This window comes from Peromyscus californicus, unplaced genomic scaffold, assembly GCF_007827085.1.
Source record: "Peromyscus californicus insignis strain IS unplaced genomic scaffold, ASM782708v3 Scaffold_2__1_contigs__length_46816999, whole genome shotgun sequence".
Classification (NCBI taxonomy): Eukaryota; Metazoa; Chordata; class Mammalia; order Rodentia; family Cricetidae; genus Peromyscus; species Peromyscus californicus.
This window is the reverse complement of record NW_026294540.1, coordinates 42,123,420-42,149,911: the sequence shown is the minus strand read 5'-3', so window position 1 is coordinate 42,149,911 and position 26,492 is coordinate 42,123,420. Positions and strand designations below refer to the sequence as shown.

The following is a 26,492-nucleotide window of genomic DNA, read 5'->3' as shown; positions in this document are numbered from 1 at the left end:
CATCCATTCATTTATTCGTTTGTTCAGCCAACATTTGGCTTAGGATGGGCCTGATGATATCTTCAATTCTTACAGCACATTCTAAACTGTACCACATAATAAATGTTGGGCATGACAGTAGTGATGTAAGATGCCAACCTAATCCAAATATGGGGTGGGGGAAGATACTTGGTCAATAAAGGACTCCTAAAGACCTCACTGTCCATAATAGGATATTATAATTTTAATTACCATTGTGTAGACTGAAGGAACACTCGTAGTTAATACAGAAATATCACCCCCACACTGAACCATCAGCCAAAAATTTGTCTATGTCTTTATTTTATTTTAGGAAAACACATGTCTGGTCACAAGATACCTTCAGAGAGCAAGATAAGCCAGGAGAAGTGTAGGATGGAGTGAGACGATAAATCCTGGGCCACTGCCACGCTCAAGGGGTGGAGCTGACACAAAATTATTTTCTTCCTGGAAAAGCAAGGTTAACTGATGCTGTGGGACCCAAAGGGCCGCTGGATTTACAGCATTTCCAGCTGAGGAGGAGCAGAGACCGTCACAGGGCTGAGTTATAATGCCTCTCTATTGATCAGGTGATTGCCCCACTCTGCATCCAGCAATCAGGGGATGAGAAGCAGAGGCGAGATGGTTGTGGTTACAGTTCTTATGTAGTTCTCGAAGTCGCTTCCGAAGAAGAAGATGAGGTAATGGTTGAGTACTCCGGCAAGGGACATGAGGAACAGAAACAGGATGATCCGCTTGCCGAATATGTAGCCAGGGGTGCTGCAGAAGAAGGGGAAAGTGGGGATAGACACAGACAAATGACACCCACTTCACCCCCAAAAGGCTGCCGCTTGTAGACACCCGGGGTTCAAAGTCTAACTCATTTACTCAACAATGCTCCATTTACCCTCTTCCCTCATGGCAATGGCAGAAGTGCCTTTGCTATCCACCACGGAGCGTGCTCCAGAGCCAGATGAAGGAGCCCGCTTTCTGAGCCTGTCATCAAAGGCCTGTCATCGTTAGGGCTCAGTGGCACTGGCTTCCCTGCATTCTCTTAGTGTCCTTAACTCCAGCTCCTTGATGACAGGATCCTGGCAGGTCCTGACAGTGGTCAGACGATCTGACTGAGGCTTGGGAGCACCATGGACTCATTAAGCGCCTCTGCAGGGTGTCAAGGTCTTGCAGGTCCCTGTCAAGAGTGCCTATAAGGCTCATGCTAGACGCTGGATGTGATGGAGATTGTGCTGGGGAGGAGGTTTAAATAAGCCGGTGAAGGCGCTTCAGCCTACCCTCCTGAGGTTGCCAGGGAAGAACCGAGGTTTGCACTAATGGGAGATGAGCACCCAGTGATGGAATCTGCTCTTACATTCCAGAGAAGTGAGAGAAAAGGAAGATTTTACTCTCCCCTCCCCCACTCTCCCCTCCCCTCCCCCTTAACCCTATCCCCCTCCTTGCCTCTCCTTTCTAAACTGCCAGGGGTAGGAGTCAATTCCTCATGAGAAGTGACTGTCCAGCGGCATGCCAAGGCTACCCACGTTCTCTGTCCCTCTGCAAGACCCTGGCTTGCTGGGCCTGGGCCCATCTGAGTGGAGCTGACCTGTCTGGAAAGGGCCGTGAAATGGTGTGTTAAGATTGTTGGTAAAGAACCAGTCCAGGGCATGGGACAATCCGCACTAAGGGCCAAGCAAAGCCCACTCAGCAGGACAGGTGTTCTCCCGCTGCCACATGCAGTTTCAAGCTGTCACCTGAGGGAGCCAAAGCCAGCGTCCACAGTTCTATACCAGAACTTTATGTAGTCGAAAGGAACCCCAGAGACTCTCAAACAAGTGTTTGAAAGTTGCCCAGCAGTTGGGTGCCAACCTCTTCCCTACTCTGTCCCCCTTGGACTAAAAGCATCTACTGGGAGCTTGTGGGGAACTGAAACTCCCAAGTCCTTCTGAAACCAGGACACAGACCCTGCATTCCAACAAGCTCCCCATGCAGCTCACAGACAATGGAACTTGAGATGCTCAACCAGCTGGCTCTTACTACTTGGGTAGAAAATGCCACTAAAGGCCCACGTGTTGAAGGGTCTCCAGTTGGTGGCATTATGAACAAATCATTGGGTCACGAGGGTACTAACCTCATCAGTTCACAGCTGGATGGGCTTTTGGGGGAGTGGGGTGCTATCAGAAGATGTAGGTCACTAGATCCCTCTCTCTTAAAATTCTTTAGCATTGACTGTCTGATGGTGTGTGTGCACACGCCACAGTACCTATGCTGTCAAGGCAACTTGTAGGAGTCCATTCTCCCCATGGCGTGAATTCCAGGGATGGAGTCAGGTAGTCAAGGATTGGGAGTGTCATAGTCCAAGGAAGGAGGGCTGGGTGGGGCTCATCTGTAGACAGTGCAATGAACTCATCTGTAGCCTCGGACTTGTGTATTACTAAATCTTGTATTCTCAATGGTCCTGTGGGTCCCCGGATCTATTTATTACTCAAGAGAAGCTGTGGTAAAGGTGCAAACTTTAGGTCTCATTTCTCTTGACAAACGCTGAGATGTTTAATTCACAAGAGGCCAGGGAAAGCAGACCTGAAAAGCTACTGTTGCCCCAGATTCCACCACAGAGAACAGCTGGTATGCGGTTGCAAGCAATGTACAGCCCAGCATGCTGAAACACCCCTGTGAGCCAAGGCTATGCGAAGGAAAAATTTAATGGGAAAACTAGGCAACTCCCCAGTTTTATTTTCAAAGCCCTTAAAGTTCGGGGAGGGGGGTCCTAGCCTGTCCTCCCTTCATCCAAGGAGATCCTATTGAGTTCTCAGTGGCAGTCAGAGTGTTCCTGGGCAGGAACACCCTCCTCCTGGGAAAGCATTCATCAAATCAAGTTCTTCAGCACCCTGAGACCTACCTCTGAGTTCTCTCTCCCAGATAGCCCACGAAGTACTTTTGCCTCACAAGCAAATACATCAGTCCCGCGAAGGCAGCAGGAACTAAGCAGAGAAATGAAAACACACGGATCAGTTTCAGTCTCCCGAAACGTTGTCCACACAACAGTAACAGTGGTTAAGCAATTAGCGTTTGATCACAAAATCCATCAGAGACCCCGGGTTCTGAAAGCGGAGCCTTGCACAGTCTCCGTTTGGGTTTCTATTGCTGTGCTAAAACATTGTAACCAAAAGCAACTTGGAGAAGAAAGGGTTTCTTTCAGCTTCCAGCTCCACATCAGGATCCATCATCGAAGGAAGCTGGGGCAGAAACTCAAGGCAGGAACCTGGAGGTAGGAGCTGACACTTTGGCCACGGAGGACCAATACTCACTGGCTTGTTCCTCATGGGTTACTCAGTCTACTTTCTTATACACCCCAGGACCACCTGCCTGGGTGGGTAGTGGCACCACCCATGTGGCATGGGCCCTCCTCCATCAATCGTGAACCGAGATACTACTCCACAGACTTGTCTATAGACCAATCTTATATTCTCAGTGAAGTTCCCTCTTCCCAGACATAGCCAGGTTTGTGTCAAGCTGACAAAAAGCAACCAGCAGACATACACTTCAAATAAAAGTGAAGTGCTGGGTGGAGGGCAAGTACTGGGATAATAGATTACCTTGACCAGCCCTGTGGCATGCTACACAGAGTACCTGCTTAAGAATCATCTGATGTGATATGGGAAGCTGGACTCGGGCAGCCAGGGGGCCTTGTGTGAGGCCATCAACTGAAAAGGAAGGCAGGGAAAGGGTCACCACGAGAACCAAAGCCCCACTTCTGAGACCGGTCCCTGTGCACCTGGGGTTTCTGGCCTCTAGGGAAGATTTCTTTGCATTCTAACATCTGGGGAAACAGCTGCAGACAGAACTCCAGTCACCCCCATAAAATCTTAAATTTAGGGTTGGGAGCTGAAAACACCAGTTCTCTATGAGTAGGATGATCTAGAACAGGTGCTTAACTGGTCCTGTGTGTGGACAGAGGCTGAACACAGCTCTCCTACTGTGTGTGGACAGAGGCTGGTCACAGCTCTCCTACTGTGTGTGGACAGAGGCTGGTCACAGCTCTCCTACTGTGTGTGGACAGAGGCTGAACACAGCTCTCCTACTGTGTGTGGACAGAGGCTGGTCACAGCTCTCCTACTGTGTGTGGACAGAGGCTGGTCACAGCTCTCCTACTGTGTGTGGACAGAGGCTGGTCACAGCTCTCCTACTGTGTGTGGACAGAGGCTGGTCACAGCTCTCCTACTATGTAAGGATAAAGACTGGTTACAACTTTTCTATCTTTTAAGAACGAGCATAGGAGTAAATAGGACTATGTGAGTAAAAACACTTTGAAAATCCCCCAGCATTATTCAAACACCAAAGCAGGTCCCATTAGTGAGAACCTCACAGGAGCCAGGCACCTTGGGCTCCAAAACCACCGACTGGTTGGGAGAGCTTTCCTGCCTCTGTTTTGCAGAAGAAGAAATCTAAGTAAAGACCAAAAGTCCATAAGGATACTGTCTTTTCCAGGATCACCTCTGTGCTTGCTGGAGTGCCTGGAGCATGTAGGCTTTCCATAATATTTATCAAATGAATGTTTTACTGAAGTCCAGCAAGTATCATCCAGGTCTTTCTGATTTCAAAACCGTATCACTGCCATCGGCAGCATTGGTAACATTTATGGAGTTCCCATTGTTAATTTGAACCATACAGAAGAATCATTTTTTAAAGTTTTTTTAATATTCATTTTTATTTTACGTGTATGAGTATTTTGCCTTCATGTATGTATATGCACCATCTGCATGCAGTACCCACAGAGGAAGGGAGAGAGAGCCCATGGAACTGGAGTTACAGCTGATTGTGAGCTGCCATGCGGGGGGCTGGGAATTGAACCTGGGTCCTCTGCAAGAGCAGCAAGTGCTTTTAAACGCTGAATCATCTCTCCAGCCCCGCAAAAGTAACACTTTTTTGATAGACTTGCCAGAATACATATTTTCTCCTTTGTGGTTGGTATTGTCCCCTCTCAGAATTTAGAATTGTCTTGGGGGTGAGCCTCTGGGCATGCCTGTGGGAAGTCATTTTGATGATATTAGTTGATGTGGGGGGATGCATCTTAACTTTGGGCAGAACCATTCCCTAGGCAGGGTACCCTAGATTGGATATAAGCGGAGGAAGCACACTGAGCATTCATGCATTCCTTCATCCCTGCTCTCTGTTCCTGAGTACAGATGCTACGTGACCAGCTCCCTCGAGCTCTGTGACCTCTCTACTGTAAAGGAGTGTAACTTAGAATTGTGTGCTGAAATAAATCTTTTCTCAAGAGGAAAAAAAAAAAGTAATACTTGGTGTGTGAGCCAGAAACAGCAAAGTTCTCAATAGATACAAGGCTCAAGTGTTTTGTGTTGAAGCTGCTGTGGGCTTCATGGACACCGTTTCCCTTCCTCACCATGAGGACTTTAACATGAGTCAGTGGATAATGGTCTTATTTTACAGTAAGGAAACATAGGTTGAGAAAAGCCCCCCCAAAAAAAATCACACTGGGAATGGTGGCTCACACCTGTAATCCCAGCACTTGGGAGACTGAGGGGAGTTCAAGGTCAGCCTAGGATACATGTCAAGAATCCAGAAAGAAGCTAGGCAGTGGTGGCGCTCGCCTTTAATCCCAGCCCTTGGGAGGCAGAGGCAGGCAGGTCTCTATGTGTTTGATGCCAGCCTGATCTACAGAGTGAGTTCCAGGACAGCTAAGGCTACAAAGAGAAACCCCGTCTCATGGGAGTAGGAGAGAACCTATAGAGAGAGGGGCTGGAGAGATGAGCCAAGAGCCTTGCTGCACTTCCAAAGGACCAGGGTTTGATTCCCAGCACACAAGCCAGCTGCTCCCATCCTTCTATAACTCCAGTTCTAGGGGAGCTGACACCCTCTGCTGGCCTCCAGGGGCAGCTACATTCATGTGCACAAACCCATGCACAAACCCATTCACAGACACACAGACACAGAATTTAAAATAAAATTAACCATTTTTAAACCATCTAGAAATAAAGGAGGGGGAAGAAAACCAAACTTCAAAGTCTGTCCTAATTCCTAAAAGTCACAAGACTGCCACAATTAATTATGTCACAATTAATGATTTGCTCTGCATAAAGTTTCCCCGTCTGGACATCTCTGTTCTGACTTTCATTGGCCTATTTCTCCTTCAGTTGGAATTCAACTGGACATAAACTGATGGGCAACAGGTGTGGAAAGGATTCCTATCTCCTGCCTTATGCAGGGAATAGCAGAGACCTTTCAAGGGGAACTCGAGCCATGTGAACCACAAAGCAGGTACAAACCTAGGTTCTAAAATTATGAAATTAAATAAGCCACTTGTCCGTCCGGATCTTGGGATAGTCTCTGAAGTGAGAGGTCTGGAACAGAATAGTCTCTGGGGTTCCTTTCAGCTAAACAACTTATATAATCTCTGCATTCATAAAAAGATGGCAATGATCAACCGTAGCTGACTGGTGCGTTTGAGCCCTGGCGATGTGGGTGTTTGTTTTGACAGAGACGCATGTTTCCAGGGCTCTGAAATATTCTCAGACTCCCTTTGTAAATCACCTAGCTGGAGAGGCAACAGCAGATTTATCTAGCATCATTCAGACCCAACAAGACTCACAACTCTTCATATGGATTTTCTTTGACTTGATTTTTCAAATAATGCCAGATACATTTTTATAATCCCACTCAGGGTAGAAAATGGAAAATAAATGATGAGCTACTGAGAGCCTTCAAGGCGCTAAAGGAGACTATGTGACATCTCTTCAGTGGTTTCTAATGCTCGTGGGAGTAAGTCTCACTGTTGGCAATAACATGTCCATCTATCTACTTATCTTATTTTTAAAAGGATTAATTTTTTATTGTTGTTTTAATTATATGTATAGGTATATGTATGGGGGGTTATGTGTATGTAGTACCCCTGGAGGTCAGAAGAGGGCATCAGAGCCCCCTAGAGCCAGAGTCACAGGCAGTTGTGAGCTGCCTAGAGTAGGTGCTGGGAACTGAACTCTGGTCTTCTACATGAGCAGCAAATGCTCTTAATCACTGATCCCCCCCTCCAGCTCCCATCTACCTACTTTGTAACTGTCCTTTTGTGTATTATTAACCTTCCTACATTCAGGACAAAGTTGGCATACAATTAATGTTCAAAGTGTATTTACAATATAAATTAATCCAGTAAAAGAATGCTTAGAGAAACTCCAGAACTCGGAACTGAAAGAGCCAGCCAGGCTCTAATCCTGCCCATGAGCTCACCAGTTGACGAACCCTGAACTTTGTTCCCTGAACCCAAGTGCCCTCAAGGGTCGCAGGGAAATTAACATCTACTGGACATACTTTATAGAGCAGTAGAAAATGATAATAATCCAGGGGTTTGTCAAATGATCGCTTCTGGCCTTTCTGTATGGGCCCTGCTGGACCACTGAAGCGGCTCCAATCACACTGAGCCGCCACCAGACAAATGCAGGTCTTGGCCAAGGCTTTCTGGTGCTCCATCTCCAAAGAGAGCCAACAGCATATGATTCTGGTTTCCATTTAATTGCAGAGCACCTCTGGGAATCCAGCTGTCCTTCAGAATCGTTGAAATCAAGACTGTGTGCAGCTGATCACCCAGGTTCGGCTGGAGCCCAGCCCGTGCTCCGTAGATGCATGCCCGAGGAAGGGCCAGGGTGCTGCGAGCTTATTAACCCAAGAGCCAGCAGCGGCAGTCCCCAAATAGAGCCCTCTGGCGCTCTCATTTACAATGCCCTTGTATCTGAGCTAACACTGCTTACAGATTCTGAGTCACATTTAGCCTTAAACCACCCTTGTCAACGAAGCGCTCTCAACCAGCCGCCAGGGAGCAAGCATTAATGATGCATGACCACGCCACACTGCGCCTGCACTGAGCATGCCCGGAACACATCTCTCCAGGGCAACCTGGATAAGAGCTGTAGGTCCAGTCGAGGCTATTCCACAAAATGCCTGCCCTTTGAACCCCTGAGAGCTGCACATTATAGAAAAAGGACTCACAAAGAGACGTCACGGTTACCTTGGCTGCAAAGTAGTCCGGCAGTCCAGAGTACCACAAGGAAAGTGGGGTATGCATCGACGCAGTTCTGGCTGTAGGGCAAACAGGGCAGAAAGAAATCAGAAAACACGTGACTACAGTGTGGCCTGAAAATTACCTGAAGACCCCAGTTCATAATCACCGTTGTGCAGGGGTCACAGGCCCCTCTCTTGTCTTCCGCCTACCCTGAGGGAGCAGCCAGCAGCACATCCAACAGATAGTGGGAACAAGGAAGCGCGCTCAGAATTCATTAACTCTGCTCTCAGGTGAAGCGCATCAGAGGCCGTTTCTTTGGCAGAACTCCTGTGGTGGGTGGTGCCCATGCACTTCTTGGAGTAACAAGTGAGCGACGCAGACGACAAGGGGTGGCAGAGGGGAAAATGCCCAGCCAAGGGAAACTGTGTCCCGTGGGAAGCAGCAGGCCAGTGGAAAAACGGATCCTCACAGCGGTAAAGAAACCAAGGTCCATTCACAAAAGGCGATGCGAGAGGGCATTCCCCGGGAATGCTGCCACTCCACGCCGGGCACTGTGCTGGCGTTTGCCATCTGTCCTCTCCCTTGTAAGCGTCCCACGTTCCTGGGACTGCACTGGATGACTCTGGGTTTGCTTTAGCGATTGTAACACTCGGCCACCACCTCAGTGGCTTAAAACGCCACAGATTCCAGAGGGCAGAGTCCGAAATGAATCTCCCTGAGCTGTAGCTCAGGTGTGGGCAGATTTGCATTCCCTCTGAAGCTCAAGGGGGTTGGAGAAGGGAGGGGGCGGCTAGTGCCTTGACTCTCCAGACTCTGAGGATACTCCAGTATTCTTTGGCTCATGGCACTTTCCAATCTCAAAGCCAAGGACGACCAATGAGCCTTTCTTAATGTAAAGCCTGTCTCCTCATTTAAAAGACTCTATTTATGGGTCTGGGGAGAAGGCACGGTTACTAAGAGCTCTTGATGCTCTTCCAGGGGACCCAACTTTAGATCCCAGCATTTATCTCCATTGGCTCACAACTACTTGTAACTCCAGCTCCAAGGGAGGGATGCAACATCCTCTTCTGGCATCTTTGGGCACCTGAACACACACACACACACACACACACACACACACACACACAAATAAGCCTGACTTACATGAGCCAGGAAAGATTTTTTTTTCCAAAACCAATTTGCATTTCTCCATATAATAAAATGACAGCCTCATAGGAATAGGGTGTGTTAGGGGGCATTATTCTGCCTACCATAACTACAGTCATATTCAGAGAAGAAACCAAATGCCTAGAGTAGCTGATTAACTCTCCAGGGTTTCCCAGCTCAGGAGTGGGGGCTGAAGAAGGCCAGAATTCACACCCAGCCTCCTTGTCTCCAAACCCTGGAACTTTTTCACTACGCAAACAGTAAGTGTTCTTGGGTGCAGCTTGTAGACCCTAAACTAGAATTTAAAAAATACATGCAGCTGGGCGGTGGTGGCACACACCTTTAATCCCAGCACTCTGTGAGTTCAAGGCTAGTCTGGTCTACAGAGTGAGTTCCAGGACAGCCAGGGCTGCTACACAGAGAAACCCTGTCTCGAAAAACAAACAACAACCAAAAACCTGCAATGAATACGGAAAAACCCTGGAACAAAGGTAGGAGAGGTATTCAGGGAGCCAGAGGAGACTGGAAAGAACAGCTGTCTGGGACGCGGTCAGGGGACTTGGCGGGATTTTAACCAGCTTCGGCATGAGCTGCTTCTCTGGGTTCCATGTCCTCACCCACAAAATGAAGAGCGCGGCAGTAACTCTGCCCTCTGAGGTTCTAAGACAGGGGTGTAATGCAGAGGTTCTCATGTGGGCCCCATCCCAGAAGTCCTCACACCCAGCCTGTTTGTCTCCAAACCCTGGAACTCTTTCACTATGTAAACGAGGCAACTGAGGACGTATTAGATACACAAGTGCACATGCCAGCTCAGGCATGTGGCACTGGAAACTGGGCAAGGTGCTCAGCCACCGGTGCCTTAGCCAGCCTTCCAGGTGGTTCCACGCATGGTGCAGTTTGGGGCAATGGGTCGGCAGGGTTTAAGCTACGAAGGTAAAAGCCAAAATTCGGCCGGGCGGTGATGGCACACATCTTTAATCCCAGCACTTGGGAGGCAGAGCCAGGTGGATCTTTGTGAGTTCGAGGCCAGCCTGGACTACCAAGTGAGTTCCAGGAAAAGGCACAAAGCTACACAGAGAAACCCTGTCTCGAAAAACCAAAAAAAAAAAAAAAAAAAAAAAAAGCCAAAATTCGATGTTCAGGCTGCTTCTGGCTAGGGTCTCATGCCTCAGAGCCACTCAGAGTCTGCTGTTCTCGTTTGAGTACGGGTGCAGTCCCCCATATATTACATGCACTACATATTGGCATACACTGCACACTGGTCCCAAGAACGCAGTGCTAAAGACCTCCGGGAGACGGGCCTATGAGCCGTCACTGAAGACATGCCCTGAAAGCGTTTGGGGGACACTCTCTCCTCTCTCCCCCTGACCACTCTCCCTCTCCCCCTCCTCCCCTCTTTCTCTGGCTTGTTTATGACCCCTCAGCCTAACACCTTTCCACTGTGATCCAAGCTATGCTGCCCCCACCGTTAACCCAACCCTATGGGGCCAGCTGATCTTCTACTTGAACCTCCAGAACCACGATCCCAACAAACCTCGGTACTTCAAAACCAGCCTGTGACAGCTGTTTTGGTATAGCAGTGAAAACCTTGGCTTGCTTTTGCTTTCTATGGCTGGGATATAACATCATAACCAAAATCAGCTCGGGATAAAAGGGTTTTATTTTCTCACCTTACAGCTTATAGTCCATGAAGGGAGGTCAGGGAGAGAACCTGGAGGCCAGAACTGAAGCCGAGGCCATGGAGGAGAGCTGCTTATGGGCTTGTTACCCTTGTTCAGCCTGCTTTCATTCTTTTTTTTTAAATAATTTATCTGTATTTTGTGTGCATTGCTGTTTTGTCTACATGTATATCTGCATGTATATCTGTGTGAGGGTGTCAGATCTCGGAGTTACAGACAGTTGCTAGCTGCCATGTGGGTGCTGGGAATTGAACCCTGGTCCTCCAGAAAAGCAGTCAGTGCTCTTAACCACTGAGGCATCACTCTAGCCCCCCTCAGCCTGCTTTCTTTCTTTTTTTTTTTTTTTTTTTTGTTTTTCGAGACAGAGTTTCTCTGTGTAAGCTTTGCACCTGTCCTGAATCTCACTCTGTAGACCAGGCTGGCCTCAAACTCACAGAGATCCACCTGGCTCTCCCTCCCTAGTGCTGGGATTAAAGGCGTGCGCCGCCGCCGCCGCCGCCGCCGCCGCCGCCACCACCACCACCACCACCACCACCACCCGGCTCTGCTTTCTTATACTACCCAAGACCACCAGCCTATGGGTGGTACAGCTCACAGTGGGCTGGGCTCTCCCACATCCATCATGGATTAAAAAAATGTCCCCACAGACTTGCCTACAGGTCAATATGATGGAGGCATTTTCTTATTTGGGGTTCCTCTTCCCAGAGGACTCTAGCTTGTGTCAAGTTGACAAAAAATTAACCAGCACAGCTGGATAATACATCTGGATTAATCAATCACCCTTGATCCATATGGTATAGAGAGCCTAGAGATGTCAGGTTGTCCTTTCCCAGCCATGAGGACCTTTATGTCCCTCTATAGTCAAAGGAGCCTTTCACTAAAGAAGTTTGCGAATGTCAGAGGTGACAGACCCATGCCTCCTCTCCTGGAGACAGCTTCAAACTAGGCACAGCACACAAGGCAGAACCCACTGGTCTCATGGGGTGGTGATCTGCACCCACACAAGTTCCACGGGTCTGGTGAATACAGAATTCCAAAGGGCCCTCACACTGTTTGCAGTTCCTGACTTACTCAACAGATGGGTCCACATTAAACTGCAGCAGCCCTGGGCTGGCAGCAGTGTTCCCATGCCCACTTACCAGTAGAGTCGCAACACCACAGCCTCCGGGTTGAGAGACGGCGATCCGTCTCCCAGCTCAAGGAAGGCAGGGAGAAACGCTTCCCCCTGGTTACCAGCATACAGTCAGCTGACTTTACGATGAGTAACAAGGATTTTTCTCTGCTTCAGCCCGATCCTCATATTTTGTCTGTTTTGAAGCGGTCGTTTGGGAGGGGGTGTGCATGTTGGTGTGCATGTGTGCACATGTGTGTGGAGCACAGAGGTTGGTGGCCTGGGTCTGTCACTGAGTCTGGAGCTTGTGGATTAGGCTGGCCCATGAGGCCCTGGGATCTTCCTGTCTCTCCCTCCCCGGCACTGGGATCCACTGTCTCTGGCTCTCCGGCACTGGGATCCACTGTCTCTGGCTCTCCAGCACTGGGATCCACTGTCTCTGGCTCTCCGGCACTGGGATCCACTGTCTCTGGTCTCCGGCACTGGGATCCACTGTCTCTGGTCTCTGGCACTGGGATCCACTGTCTCTGGCTCTCCGGCACTGGGATCCACTGTCTCTGGTCTCCGGCACTGGGATCCACTGTCTCTGGCTCTCCGGCACTGGGATCCACTGTCTCTGGCTCTCCGGCACTGGGATCCACTGTCTCTGGCTCTCCGGCACTGGGATCCACTGTCTCTCCCTCCCCGGCACTGGGATCCACTGTCTCTCCCTCCCCGGCACTGGGATCCACTGTCTCTCCCTCCCCGGCACTGGGATCCATTGTCTCTGCCCCCTGGCGCTGGGCTACAAGCTTCCATCACTCCACCCAGTTCCCTCCTCTTCTCTTTTTTCTTCACAGGGCTGCTGAGGCTCGAACTCCGGTCCTCATGATGGCAGAGCGAGCACTCGCTGCCTGCTGCCTGAGCCGTCTCCACAGCCCATGAAGTAGTAACTCTGGCTCGGGGATGAAAAGGGGAGGGGCCCTCGCTACCCGGGGGTCTGTACCTCAGAGAGAGCTGTCCAGTGACCAGGCAGGCTTCCCACTGCTCTTGCCTATACTCCAATCACCCTCTTCCGAATGAAACACGCTCCGTGTGGAGTCGGTACAGCTGAATGAACCCCCCCCCCCCCCACACACACACACACAGTACTACCACATTTCTTCTCCTTTTGAGGAGCTTTGTATCTTTTCTTTCTCAAAACGGAGCTGGTAATCCCATCTTGACTCTCATTCAGGTCTGAGCAGAGCCTGCTCAGCTGGCCTTGCAATGAATCGCCATGCTGTAAAGCTGAAGCCCCACAATCTGACTGTTTTATGGAGAGGCCCTGGGCTATCTTTTCTTTCCTTTTTTTTTCCCACCTCTGGAAATACAATAGAGAAACACTTTAGAATTCTGTTGGTTTGTTTGGATTACGTGGAAATAAGGAAGTACCATGAATAAGAGCTAATCACACTATCGACACCGGTCAGCCTCCTTGTAGATACAGTGGCTTAAATTACTATACACTGCTTGAAAAAAAAAATGAGCCCACAGTGGACACCAAGAGATGCTGGAGTATCGTGACATTTCTCCGAATGTGTTCTGACAAAAAGTGAGCAGAAAGGGAATCTCTGTGGTTAATTACGCCACCCCGCTCTTGGTGAACTAGACTGTCCTTTGGAGCTTCTCAGGCATCACCAGGAAGTACTTTGTTCTTTGTTGTATCATTTGTTAATGACTCATGGATGTGGAAGCGTAGAACACATTTCAGGAAATTACACCTCTCTGTTCAGCCATCTCATGCCACAGCTTTGCTTACCTGCGCTCACTCCCCAGGAAGAACCCACAGTCAGCTAACGAGGATCTTCCTCCCAAAGTCAAACTTGAACTCAAACTCACTAGCTGTGCTGATGCTCCAAGACCAGCGCGTTGGTCTGCATCCTGCACGCGTGAAAGAGCCAAGGTCCAGCTCCTTGTATCCAGAAAGCTCTGGCTCGGCACCGCCCTGGTGGCCGTGCGTTGAGGGATCTCACGTGATGGACTCTACTGAGGCTGGCTGGGTCATGTGATCATCCACTGTCCCAGACTCTCTATCTATATCCCAACAGTCACAGCTCATGCTAAAATAACGTGCCTTGGGCTTCTATGTCCACCAGTAAATATCATTGTCTTTCAGGTTATTTCCTTTGTAGCCAAGATCTCGAAATATTCATGATCCTACACTCATCAACAAAAATCTGGGTCTTATCAGGATGGTGGTGGCACATGCCTTTAATGCCAGCAGTTGAGAGGCAGAGGCAGGTGGATCTCTGTGACTTCGAGGCCAGCATGGTCTACAGAGTGAGTTCTAGGACAGCCAGAGATACACAGAGAAACCCTGTCTCAAAAAGAAAAAAAAAAAATCTGGGTCTTACAGCTTATGACAGATATATTTATGTATTAATTGTATATAGCTTATAGTGTAGTATACTGTATGTATAGATATGTGTGTATTTATGCATGTATATATATATACATATATAGTGTACTAATGTCATTCTGTGTATTAGCAACAGATACGGCTTCACATCCTAAATTTTAGATAGCAAGATTAAATGCATGCTCTTGGGATAGAGAGATGGCTCAGAGGTTAAGAGCACTGGCTACTCTTGCAAAGGACCTAGGTTTGACTACCAGCACCCACACGAAGTTATAATCATTTGTAACTCCAGTTCCAGTGATCCGATGCCCTCTCCTGGTCTCCATGGTCACTGCACACACATGGAGCACATACATACGTGCAGGCCAGACACTCAACACATAAAAATAAGTGACTCTTTAAAGACATCCTCCTCTTTTCTTCTTCTACCTCTTCTTGGTGCTTTTGGGGTGGGGTGGGGCGGAGCAGAGACTGCTGGTGTGGCTTTCTATTCGCCCTCAGCACCTTCCGGGTGGTCACCTGGCCCAGCCAAACAGCCAGGGTACACCTAGCCCTTGCCAGGATCCTGCTCTTCTGATCTCCAGTCCCTTATGCAACCTGCACATGCGTGCACGGATGCTTGTTGGCCAAGGGAGGAAGTGGTCTCTGTAACAGACCACAACAGTGTCTGAGCAACTTCTATCTTAGAGAAAGTTCTCTCCCCCGGGTCTTAACTTCCTACCACGCCACACAACTTCCCTGTCTGCTCCTTCGCCTCCACCTCTCAGGAGGGCTGAGTGGTAAAGACTGGGACTTTGAAAACCAGGCTGTAGTGTCTTCATGGTTGGGTCCCCACACACAGCCATCACCCGATACTCGCCTCGCACATATTCTTATCTTGGGGACCACCACACAATCACAGGGTTTCTAAGCCACTCTCCCCGGTCACGCGGTTCAACCACCAGCTTCAGGGGACTTGTGCAACTTGGAGGCCAGCGGCTCTGGGCTCGCAGAAAACAAAGCTATTTCTCTAGCAGGGGAAAGCGGTGGAGATGAGACGGCTAAGACCCAGCACGGGGGTACACGCCTGGAATCCCAATCCTGGGCAGGGCACCGGCAGAAGGACCACACGTTTGAGGCTAGCCTTGGCTACACAGTGAGACCGTGTGTCAAAAAAAAGAAAGAATCCAGATTGCCCAGGATGCTTCATTCCCTGTGCATTGCCAGCATGGTGGGAACTTAACTTCTAAGAATGTGCGGGCCGGTCCACTGCAGCTTCTCACTGGAGAGGATTGAGGCATCTGTAAAAACTCTGTCACTGTGAGAAAGTAATTATCAGGGCAGAAGGACACTGCTCACCCCCACTGCTAGAAACTGTGGTTTTCTTTCAACAATTTTGTCTCCACCCCTGATCAGAGATATACCTTTACATCTCTTGCACATGACATTTCTGAGGGCCCCTTTGTGTTATCTCCACAGAAAATGGTGCAGAAACATTGGCGCCAACCTATATATTCTCTCTGCTCTTCTTCAAATGGGTCTGTAACGCCTTTTAACCCACATCTTTTAATGCCTTACATTGACTCTGAGGATTAACAAAGCCAAGGTCTACATGCTAACAAAGAAATCTCCCTGTGGGTACTTCAGCAAAGTATTTCCTTCAGCTGGCAGGAGTGTCTGCTGTGGAGGACCAGGCAGGTGGGGTGGAAATAGAGCATCTAGGAGTGCTCTGTGGGGACTCCGAAAGTAACTGTGAGTGCTCCAGACAAGGCATGCACCAATTTAGAAGCTTAGGGGCAAAGGGAGCCAGGGCTGGGAAATATCAATGGAGAAGACCCTCCCTGGAATTGCACACACCCTATACCTCACAGAAAGAGTGAATAGCATCTACGAGAGAGAAGATGTAGTCATTCCTGAGGTCCATCCTATCCTCACCCCCGGAAACAGTTTAGTTCACAAGAAGCCAATGATAGCTGAGTGGGAGCCCCACCAAGCTGCTCACACAGGTCTGGCAGGGGCCCCTTACAGAGCCTCCTGACCTTCCCAGAGAGTCCCTGGCTTTGATCCTACAGTTGGATGGCCGTGACTTTCCCTTGGAAGAACCAAAGTCACCCCTAGGGTTGGAACTGACACCCTCTCTCAAAGTAGCCCTACATCAAAGCAGGGAGCCTGCCCTTCTGGCCGCCAGCATGCCCGGCTGACCCCTGTTTAAATATATTCTGCATAAAGGAAGATCATGTTTGAGTAATGTCTTCTCAGGGTTGTGAGCCAAACAGAACCCCACAAACCTCTTTCCAAGGCTGTTCAGGTGTCTGCCAACAGCTTTTCTATTCAAAAGTCAAGGCAAGAGGGCAGGGGAATATATTACTCAGAGCTTCCATCTTTCTGTTCTCATTTTGGTTACTCAAGGGGACCCTGTGTTATAAAACTCACTGATGTCACCTCCAGACTGCCACCGGACAAGGCCAGGGTGGTATGCGGGAGGCGCTTTTAGAGCTGCTGTGAATCACAGCTGGCTTGCGATGAAGAGCTTCAACGCCCACAGGAAACTGGTCCCTGGGTGTTTCTGGATCACAGAGCCCATTCCGCCCTCCCCTGCCTCACTTCCTTCCTCTAAGGCTTGTGATCTCCAAGATGAGGAAGGGCATCCAGAAGCCTTCCAAGTGAAGTCCAACCTTCCCAGAAGCCTGCCTCCTGAACACTCTGAAGGTTGGCAGAGGCAGATGTGCCCTGGAGGACAGTCTCATCCCTTCATGCCCATGTCCCCACTATTAGCAGCATCAGAGTTGGAACTCACTTGGCAGTGTAGACCCGCTCAAAGGCAAGAGTCCCGGTCCTCTGGAAGCTTCTCCCATTCTGCGTCTTGCTTTCATGCTCCACCTTGTGGGCGAAGAATGCTGCCAGAAGGAAAGATTTGGACGTGGTTCGTAATCGGGCACATTCAGGAGGCTGTTCCCTAACTGTCTTCCTAAAACACAAGCATACTTCCTGGATTTGGTGTCCAAACAGGCCTCCATGTCCTCCCCACCACAAATGTCACTTAGCGAGAATGTATTCAGCATCAGTTCCTTCATCGATGCATTTGGTGTTGGGACAAGGCCGCGAGCAAGGCACACACAGCCTTGCCTTAAGAAACTCATGGTTGAAAAACATTGACAAGTGAGAAAAGCAGCAAGACTCCACAGAATGGCTCAGAAGGGTCAAGCCCACTAGCTTCAGTTATTGGTCGTGTCACAGGATATCTAGAGAAAACGATACCTAAGATAAAATCTGAAGACTGGGCAGGAATTTGCCAATGGCTGTAGGGATCAGGGATCAGGCAACAGGAATCACTTGTGCTTGAGTGGAGAAGCTTATGCAAAGGCTAGAGGCAAGAACTGTGTGTGTGGTTCAGCAGGTCCAGCTCAGGACAAGAACTGTGTGTGTGGTTCAGCAGGTCCAGCTCAGGACAAGAACTGTGTGTGTGGTTCAGCAGGTCCAGCTCAGGACAAGAACTGTGTGTGTGGTTCAGCAGGTCTAGCTCAGGACAAGAACTGTGTGTGGGTTCAGCAGGTCCAGCTCAGGACAAGAACTGTGTGTGGGGGTCAGCAGGTCCAGCTCAGGACAAGAACTGTGTGTGGGTTCAGCAGGTCCAGCTCAGGACAAGAACTGTGTGTGGGGGTCAGCAGGTCCAGCTCAGGACAAGAACTGTGTGTGTGGTTCAGTAGGTCCAGCTCAGGACAAGAACTGTGTGTGTGGTTCAGCAGGTCCAGCTCAGGACAAGAACTGTGTGTGTGGTTCAGCAGGTCCAGCTCAGGACAAGAACTGTGTGTGGGTTCAGCAGGTCCAGCTCAGGACAAGAACTGTGTGTGTGGTTCAGCAGGTCCAGCTCAGGACAAGAACTGTGTGTGTGGTTCAGCAGGTCCAGCTCAGGACAAGAACTGTGTGTGGGTTCAGCAGGTCCAGCTCAGGACAAGAACTGTGTGTGTGGTTCAGTAGGTCCAGCTCAGGACAAGAACTGTGTGTGTGGTTCAGCAGGTCCAGCTCAGGACAAGAACTGTGTGTGTGGGTCAACAGGTCCAGCTCAGGACAGGAGATGGACTGAGCTGGGGATCAGGACCCAGCAGAACTGCAAATGAGGCTAAGGATGATTATTTTATAAAGGGTAATTTCCCAGTTATACAGATTACTCTAATTTTTTATGTATATGGGTTCTTCCCTTGCATGTACGTTTATGTACCACATGCATGCAGTGCCCATGGAGGCCAGAAGGGGGCATCAGATTTCCCCTAACCTGGTGTTACAGATGGTTGTGAGCCACTGTGTGGGTTCTGGGAATTGAACTAGAGTCTTCTATAATAGCAGCCAGTGCTCTTAACCGCTCAGCCATCTCCAGTGAATGATTATTTATTTTAAAGATTTATCTGTTGTCTATTACCATGAACCAGATGTTTAGCTTGAATCTGAAAACAAAATAGACTGAGATCCTTGGCCCCAAGGAGCTCGTGTTTTATTGACAAGAGCCAAAAGGGGAGACAGGTAGCCAGTAAATAAAACCTCTAGAATACAAATGTGTGGTGTATGAAGCTAGAGACAAAGGAGATGGAGGTAGCTGGGGTGTGGCCCAGTGGAAGAGCACTTGCCCAGCACCTGAAAGTCCCTGGGTTCTACTCCAGCATGGAGAGGGAGAGAGAGAGAGAGAGGGAGAGAGAGAGAGGGAGAGAGAGACAGACAGAGAGAGAAAGAGACAGACAGAGAGACAGAGACAGACAGAGAGACAGAGAGAGAGAGACAGACAGAGACAGAGACAGAGAGACAGAAACAGAGACTACAGTTGTAGTTTTGGTCAGTAGAGGGTTTGCCAAAGCCCTGAGGTTGATCCCTGGCATCACATAATACTGAGCATGGTAGCAGACACCTCTAATCCTAGCACTCAGGAGGTAAAAGCAGGAACTTTAGGGGTTCAAGGTCATCTTCAGTTATACAGTAAGTTTGAGGCCAGCCTGAGATACTGAGATACACAAGATGAGAGAGGAGAGAAGGGGGCAGAGAGAGAGGGGGGGGCTAGGAAAAGGCCACAAATGTGTACAGCGTAGGATTCCCAGAGGGAGGCCTAAGCTCGAGAAGAAGGCAGCACCTGAGCCAAGACTCGAAGAAGCTGAGTGTCTAGAACTGTCCATTGGGTTTAGAGAAACTGCTGGGTCCTGGTGAGAGCTGTGTGCTGAGAACAAGGAGCGGCCCACGGGCTTACACAGAGCAACTGCAGAACCAAAGGTTGCTTTGTCTTAAGTGCGTCAGATGCTTAGAGAAGGCAGATCCGAGCGGGAAGAACTCAAGAGCTGGCCATGGCTGCAGTGATGAAGGAGAGAGGATCCAGAGGGCATGCCCGCAGGTGGTGCAGGGTAAAGGTTGCCTCTCCCTCTCCTGTCTTCTTCCCGTACTCCTATCTAGGGAGTGGAAAGTGGGCGGGGGGTGGGGTGGGGTGGGGGTGATTGGATTTCCTTCTTTACCCATTTCCCATTCGTCTCTTCCAAAAATTATGAAAAGGGCGCCTTACCAGCTGCACCAAATAGAGCCTTTCATGGCTTTTTTTGACACAAACACAAAATAACACTCTTCTGTAGGAACATGCCCATTTTGAGCACATCCAAAGGACTAGCTCGTATAGAAGAGAGCTCACCACATTGTAAGCATCCCCTCACTGAATCTTCATGAACTCTCTGTAGAGGGGGCTGTTCTGCTCTGAAGACAGGGGGATCACTGCTCAGGAGGGTTCAGGCCCAGGGCTGCTGAATTCCAGCTCAGTTGGGCCTCGCCTCTCGCTATCACGTAAGTATAATAGATACTTAACTATTATACTTGTACTTACTCTTATTATTACATAAGTCTGTCTGTTATGAATGTCTCTACTAACAGAAAACATAACAGAAAATTAGGTGTCTCCTTTCCAGGACTCAAGATGGCCTCTCTTGCCTCTGAGCAGAGAGTTGAGACTGCTATCACGGAACTCGAAGGCTAGCTCCTCAGTCAACAGCAGGACTTGGCTACGTGTCTCTGTTCGCCTCGTCAGCCCCTTCGCACCCAGAAAGCAAAGCCTTCCTTTTCCCCCAAGAAGAAGCCATCTCTCTGCTGTGCAGCCCAGGCCTCCCGACCCCCTCAGGCCTGATTCCTCGCCACTGCCCTCACTCCTTTCCCTCTCAAGATCTCCCTTTCATCTCACCTCACGACACCTGCAAACTCTTCCCCACCCACGCGTCCGCCTGGAGCAAGCCTTCCTCAGTCCGGGATCTGAGGATGCCGCCCACTCCTTCCTATGCCTTCCTTGCTCCTCACCACTCTCCCTAAGCCCTTGGGACCCTCCCGAAAATCCCAGAAGCCACGTAGGCCAAGACCACTAGTGCGCCCCCTTTCCTGGCTTGTGACTATTAAACCAGAACCAAGCAAGCAAACGAGGTGGCCGCAAACAGTTCCTCGGAATTCACCACAAAGGGGATCCTGACAACTCCTGAACCATCATTTACAACACCCTCAACATCCACCCCAGGCGGTTCTCACCCACTTCTCAGATGAGGAATGGGGAGGGGGGCACCGAGAGGACTCAAATAAGCTTCTTGGGGTCACATTAAAAAGATCCCGAGATTCCAGTTCACTACCACGTGAACAGGAGCCGGCAGAGTAACAGCCACGGGTCCACAGAAAAGTATTTTATATGAGACTGTTTTAATAGAACTGCGGCCGGCGTTACCAGCAGCTGTTCTACGGCAGTGGTTCTCAACCTCCCTGACGCTGCGACCCTTTAATGCAGTTTCTCCTGCTGTGGTGACCCCCCACACACACACCCATAAAATTCTTCATTGCTACTTCATAACTGTATTTTTGCTACTGTTATGAATAGTAATGTAAATGTCGGATGTGCAGGATAGCTGATAGGCGGCCCCCTCTGGGGAGGTCGGGACCCACAGGTTGAGAACCACTCCTCTGTGGTCTTCATGTTAGGAAGAACCCAGGAAGGGAGAAGGTGGCTCTGTGGTGGAGGGGGAGAGGAGGGGGCTAACTCCTCCCACTTTTTCTCAGCACTCCGTGGGCTGTGGGAACAGCACACTCCTGCCAGAAGGAGTCCTGTGTTCGCTGTCCCCGTGTCCAGGACAGCCCTCCTTCACCCACCCTCTTCCCCGGGGCTCCTGCAACATTTTCTCCAAATAGATGCTCCTCTGCTTTGATGGAGTTGCTTTCCCAATAAATCCACCCTAGGTAAGAAATATTTTAAGTCAAAACTACATTTAATACACCTAACCTGCTCCGTGTTACAGCTCAGCCCGGACCATCTTAAATGTGCTCAGGATACTTCCAGTATCTAACACAAAGCTTGTATTGCAATACTTTCACAGAATCCATTGTGTGTCCTACTAAAAGTGAAAGGTTCTGTAGGCAGCCTTCTTACACCTTGATAAAACTGGAAAGTCAATAGTGAAACCACAGTAAGGGTCCTAGTCAGGGTTTCTATCGCTGCGATGGAACACCGTAACCAAAAGGCAGCCTGGGGAGGAAGGGGTTTATGCAGCTTACACTTCCACAGCACTGCTCATCATCAAAGGAGTCAGGACCCGAACTCAAACAGGGCAGGAGCCTGGAAACAAGAACTGATGCAGAGGCCATGGAGGGGCGATGCTTCCTAGCATGCTCTTCGTGGCTTGCTCAGCCTGCTGTCTTATACAACCCAGGACCACCAGCCCAGGGGTGGCCCCACCCACAGTGGGCTGAGCCCTCCCACATTGATCACTAATTAAGAAAATGCCTTACAGGCTTGCCGACAGCCCGATCTTATGGGGGCATCTTCTCAGTGGAGGCTCCCTCCTCTCAGATGACCCCCGCTTGTGTGGCATTGACATAAAACTGGCCAGGACAGCAAGTGAGAGACAATAGCATGCTTTTTCCAGGTCTGCCTGATGACAGAGCTGTTGGCCCCTTGGCGGGAGAGGGCAGAGGCTCCTCCACAGCCGTGCTGGAAAAGCAACTGGGCTTTGATGAGTCCCGACTGGGTTTCTCGGCTTGGCCTGGCCTCGCCATCAGCATTCTGCTGGCTCAAACTGGAAGAGAGCCTCAAGTTCAAACGTCTTGATGACTAAAGTGTTTGAAGGCACAGGGGGAAGTCACACCAGGCAGGCTGGACACTGCCCATCCCCAGAAAACCAGGCTCTCGGGGTCACTGAGGAAGTGGAGCCAGCCACCGCACATCCTTATAGTGTTCAATACTCAGTAACATGGAAAACATTTTTGACTAACAGGAAGTTTTCCAAATGGTGTTTTGGCATGGAGGATGAAAAGCGTAGGTTTTTTGCATATCTTTTTAGCTCTCTCACACGGGTTTATAGCTAAAGCCCAGAGTTCATTAGACTTGCAAAGAGAGGCTGAACTTAGGACTTAGCGTTGGCCTGTGCTCACAGTTACAGGTCAGCACCAGGACTGTGTCTGAAGTTACTTAAAGAATTCTTGTCCCCAACAGGCATCTCCAGCAGTTACAGCAGGCCCTTGCAGATGACTTTCGGTCTCACCTGGTTGCTCAGGCTCCTCCCTCACAGGAGAGCAGAGCTTATCCCAAGCCACAGTGTGGCATCGTTGTACAGGGCTGCGGCCTCTCCCTTCCCTGAGCACGGGCGGAATGGCTCGGTGCCAACATCGGCACCGTGATGCTCTGGCTCCTCGGGGAACGGGGAGGGGGGGGTATCAGTGGTGTGGAGGCTGTGATGGTGTGATGGTACAGCCTGCTCGCTTGCTTGCTTACCACGCAGGTTCCTAACCAGGAGCCTCGCACCTTCGTGGCTTCCCCTGATTCATTTCCGAGCTGAGAGGATGGTGGAGAAAGTGAACTTGAACTTCCTGTTGAGCCCAGTTCCAGCGGCATTGGCAGGAGAGAGGACACAGTTGCTGGCTCACTGATGCTCCTAAGAGTGTCAGGTAGGGAGGACAGGGATAAAGGGGACCCCTACCTAGGGCTGAGCAAGCGCTGTCCCTGCCCCCGCCCCCAGCTGTCTTCATGAGACTGGAGGAGTTCTGCTGTCACTGTTCCTGGAAGGCAGCCTTGCTTACAGTCCTATCATCAGGCCCCCTGGACACCGCCTAGTGCCAAGCAAGGTCTCCGTGGGTATGTGCAGGTCGGCCACTTACTCCTCCCTGTCAATTTACCGAGCCAAGAGAGCCTGCATGAGACAGCAGCGGTTTGAGGAAGTAGTGGCCTAAATAAGCTACTTGTTCCCTCTCTGAGTGGCAAGTTGATCAAGTGTGATACAACATGAAGATGTCTGGGTCCGACCGCTCCACGCTGTTGCTGCATATAGAAAGCATGCTTCTGGTGTGCTGAGTGGGGCCTTGCTCTGTGCCAGCATCCCCACACTCAAGATGGGGACAGATATTACAGCATCCCAAGGTGGCTCAGTACTCCAAATTCCCAAGTGTGACAATACATAACCATGAGCAGTTACCAGGAAGCCTTGGCTGCTGCCCATGGTGATGACACTCCCATTTTCTCTTAATAAACTGTAAAACACAAAGCCACTGGTATCCTTAACCCCCCCCCCAAAAAAAATCAGCCTGAAAAGGCCCAAAGCAGCACAGACTTCACAGATCTGTGTCCTGTTAGTTCTTTAACTTTTAATGAGGTTAATAGCAATGCTAAGAAACAGGACTGTTTCCCCAGATAGACAGATGATAGATGAGAGATAGATAGAAAGACAGAAAGACAGATGATGGATAGATGGGTAGATAGATAGGTAGATAGATAGATAGATACATACATACATACAAACATACATACATAGATTTTTTTTTTTTTTTTGTGTGTGTGTGTGTGTGTGTGTGTGTGTGTGTGTGTGTGTGAAAAGCTGTACACCAAAGATCTGGGGTGTGGATAAATAGTAGAGAACTTACCTACTTACTTAGAATATACAAGGCCCTGAGTTCTATCCCCAGTCACACACACACACACACACACACACACACACACACACACACACACACACACACAGTATGTTTTTGGATGTTTCTCCAAAAGAACTTTTTTAAGTACAGAAGTAAAATAATGATAAAGTGCTTTCCCGTTTATAGCTCTCAAATCAATGCCCCACCCCCACCCCACCCCCCACAGATGACAGGTGATCTTGGTTGCCCTGCAGATTAGTCGATTCAGCCCAGCATCCGAATGAACACGTACCCCATGCTTTCTCTCCAGCCCCTTGCCTTCCAGCCTTCCTTATCCAGACACCAACTGCAGACACTTGGGTCAGGTTGCTGTCTTTCCTCCGTAAACATGACCGGTCATCACCACTCAAGCAAAAGAAGGTCCAGGAGGAGGAAAACCCAAACTCACATAGAGAGGCGCCCACCCCTGCACGCTCAAGTCCGGAGAAGTAGAGATGCGGAGTCCATGGGCACACAGAGCTGTGTGTGTGCCTGACTTACAGCGCCCTTCTCCCTGGGGGAGGGCTCCCCTTACCGTTCTGGACCACGCTGATGAGGGTGACGATGACCAAGAGCACAACATTGCCCACAGTCTCTTGATCCATCCTTGCTTCGGGCTCTCCAGAGACAACGAGTGTGGCCCCAGCGCCTCAGCCTCACTGTGTAGAAAGGGGAAGTGCCAGCCTGGCTCCACCTTTCACCATCAGAGTTTCCAAAGGTCCCAGCACAGTCACTCACAGCTACTGCTCCTCCCCCTCCTCTGTCTCCCCTCCTCCTGCTCCTCCCCCTCCTCTTCTTACTCCTCCTCTTGCTCCTCCCCCTCCTCTTGCTCTCCCTCCTCCCTTTGTTCCTCCCCCTCCTCTTCTCCCTCCTCTGTCTCCCCTCCTCCTCTTGCTCCCCCTCCTCCTCTTGCTCTCCCTCCTCCCCTTGCTCCTCCCCCTCCTCTTGCTCTCCCTCCTCCCCTTGCTCCTCCGCCTCCTTTTTTTCACTCTTTCTTTTCTAATTATTATTCCACAAAGTGGCCGGACTATGGTTCGGTGTTGCCTTCCAGGAATAGCAGAGTCTGGGGGAAAAGCAAGTGTGTGGCACGTTCTCTGATTTGCTTGTCATGGGCAGCCTCCCTGAGAGCATTCAGCAGGAATTCCGGACCCTGACCAGCATGAGGCTCCAGGAGCCACCACCGTTTCCTGTATTGTCAAAAAGAAAGAAAAAGGGGGCCAGGGGGCGGTGACACACACCTTTAATCCCAGCACTCGGGAGGCAGAGGCAGGCAGATCTCTGTGAGTTCGAGGCCAGCCTGGGCTACAGAGTTCCAGGACAAGCTCCAAAGCTACACAGAGAAGCCCTGTCTTGGAAAAAAACAAAACAAAACAAAAACAACAACAACAACAAAAAAAAGGTAATGAGATTTTAAAAAATAAAATCAAGTGAATACAGCACCAAAAAGACCTGTGTACTGAGTATATCCTTTGTTCTTTGAATTCCTAGTGGGCAATGCCATTTGACACATTGTAGGATGCAGCATAGCAGCCACATAGGCTGGGATGAACGGATGGATGGTGAATGAATGAATGAGTACATGAATGATAACGAGACAGCTGGTGTCTCATTTCCTGCAATAAAAGAAAGCTATGGGGCTTGGAGCTAGCTTCACTGGTAAAGGATTAACGATGCAAGCATGAGGACCTGCATTCAATCCCCAGTGCCACACAAGTCAAGTGTGGCAGAACACTTATAACCCCACACTAGGGGAAGAGAGACAGGCGAATCCACGGGACTCGCTTAACAGTGAGTTCCAGGCAGGGAAAGGCCGTGTCTCAAAAAATAAAGTAATGGCACTGGAGGAGCTACAGCCAAGGTTTACCTCTGATCTCTACAGGCACGTACATGTGAGTACACACACACACACACACACACACACACACACATTAAAAAAAGGAAAATGAATAATAGGAATTTATACATTCAATTACAGATTAAAACTAAACCAAAGAATACATCAAGAGTCAGAAACAGGGCTGGAGAGATGGCTCAGAGGTTAAGCGCACTGGCTACTCTTCCAAAGGTCCTGAGTTCAATTCCCAGCACCCACATGGTGGCTCACAACCATCTGTAATGAGATCTGGCGCCCTCTTCTGGCATGCAGGCAGACAGAGCACTCATACCTAAAAGATAAATAAATAAATAAACAAACAAACAAACAAACAAATAAATAAATAAATAAAATTTAAAACTCTATTTAAAAAGAAAGAGTCAGAAACA

The 26,492-nt window shown here is 49.6% G+C and overlaps 1 protein-coding gene across 2 annotated transcripts; it reads right to left on the bottom strand.

Moving 5' to 3' along the window:
* Positions 1–293: 293 nt before the first annotated feature.
* Positions 294–24,924, bottom strand: Alox5ap (arachidonate 5-lipoxygenase activating protein). Of its 2 annotated transcripts, XM_052754570.1 has the most exons (5): positions 24,766–24,913; positions 17,095–17,194; positions 8,009–8,079; positions 2,888–2,969; positions 294–777 (listed from the first exon to the last, which is right to left on the bottom strand). In XM_052754570.1, exons 1-5 carry the CDS (start codon positions 24,833–24,835, stop codon positions 615–617), a joined length of 486 nt encoding a protein of 161 aa, XP_052610530.1. In that variant the 5' UTR covers positions 24,836–24,913; the 3' UTR covers positions 294–614. The 2 variants fall into 2 exon arrangements, with proteins under 2 accessions (XP_052610530.1, XP_052610531.1); XM_052754571.1 differs by lacking the exon at positions 8,009–8,079 and having other exon boundaries at positions 24,766–24,924.
* Positions 24,925–26,492: the final 1,568 nt, after the last annotated feature.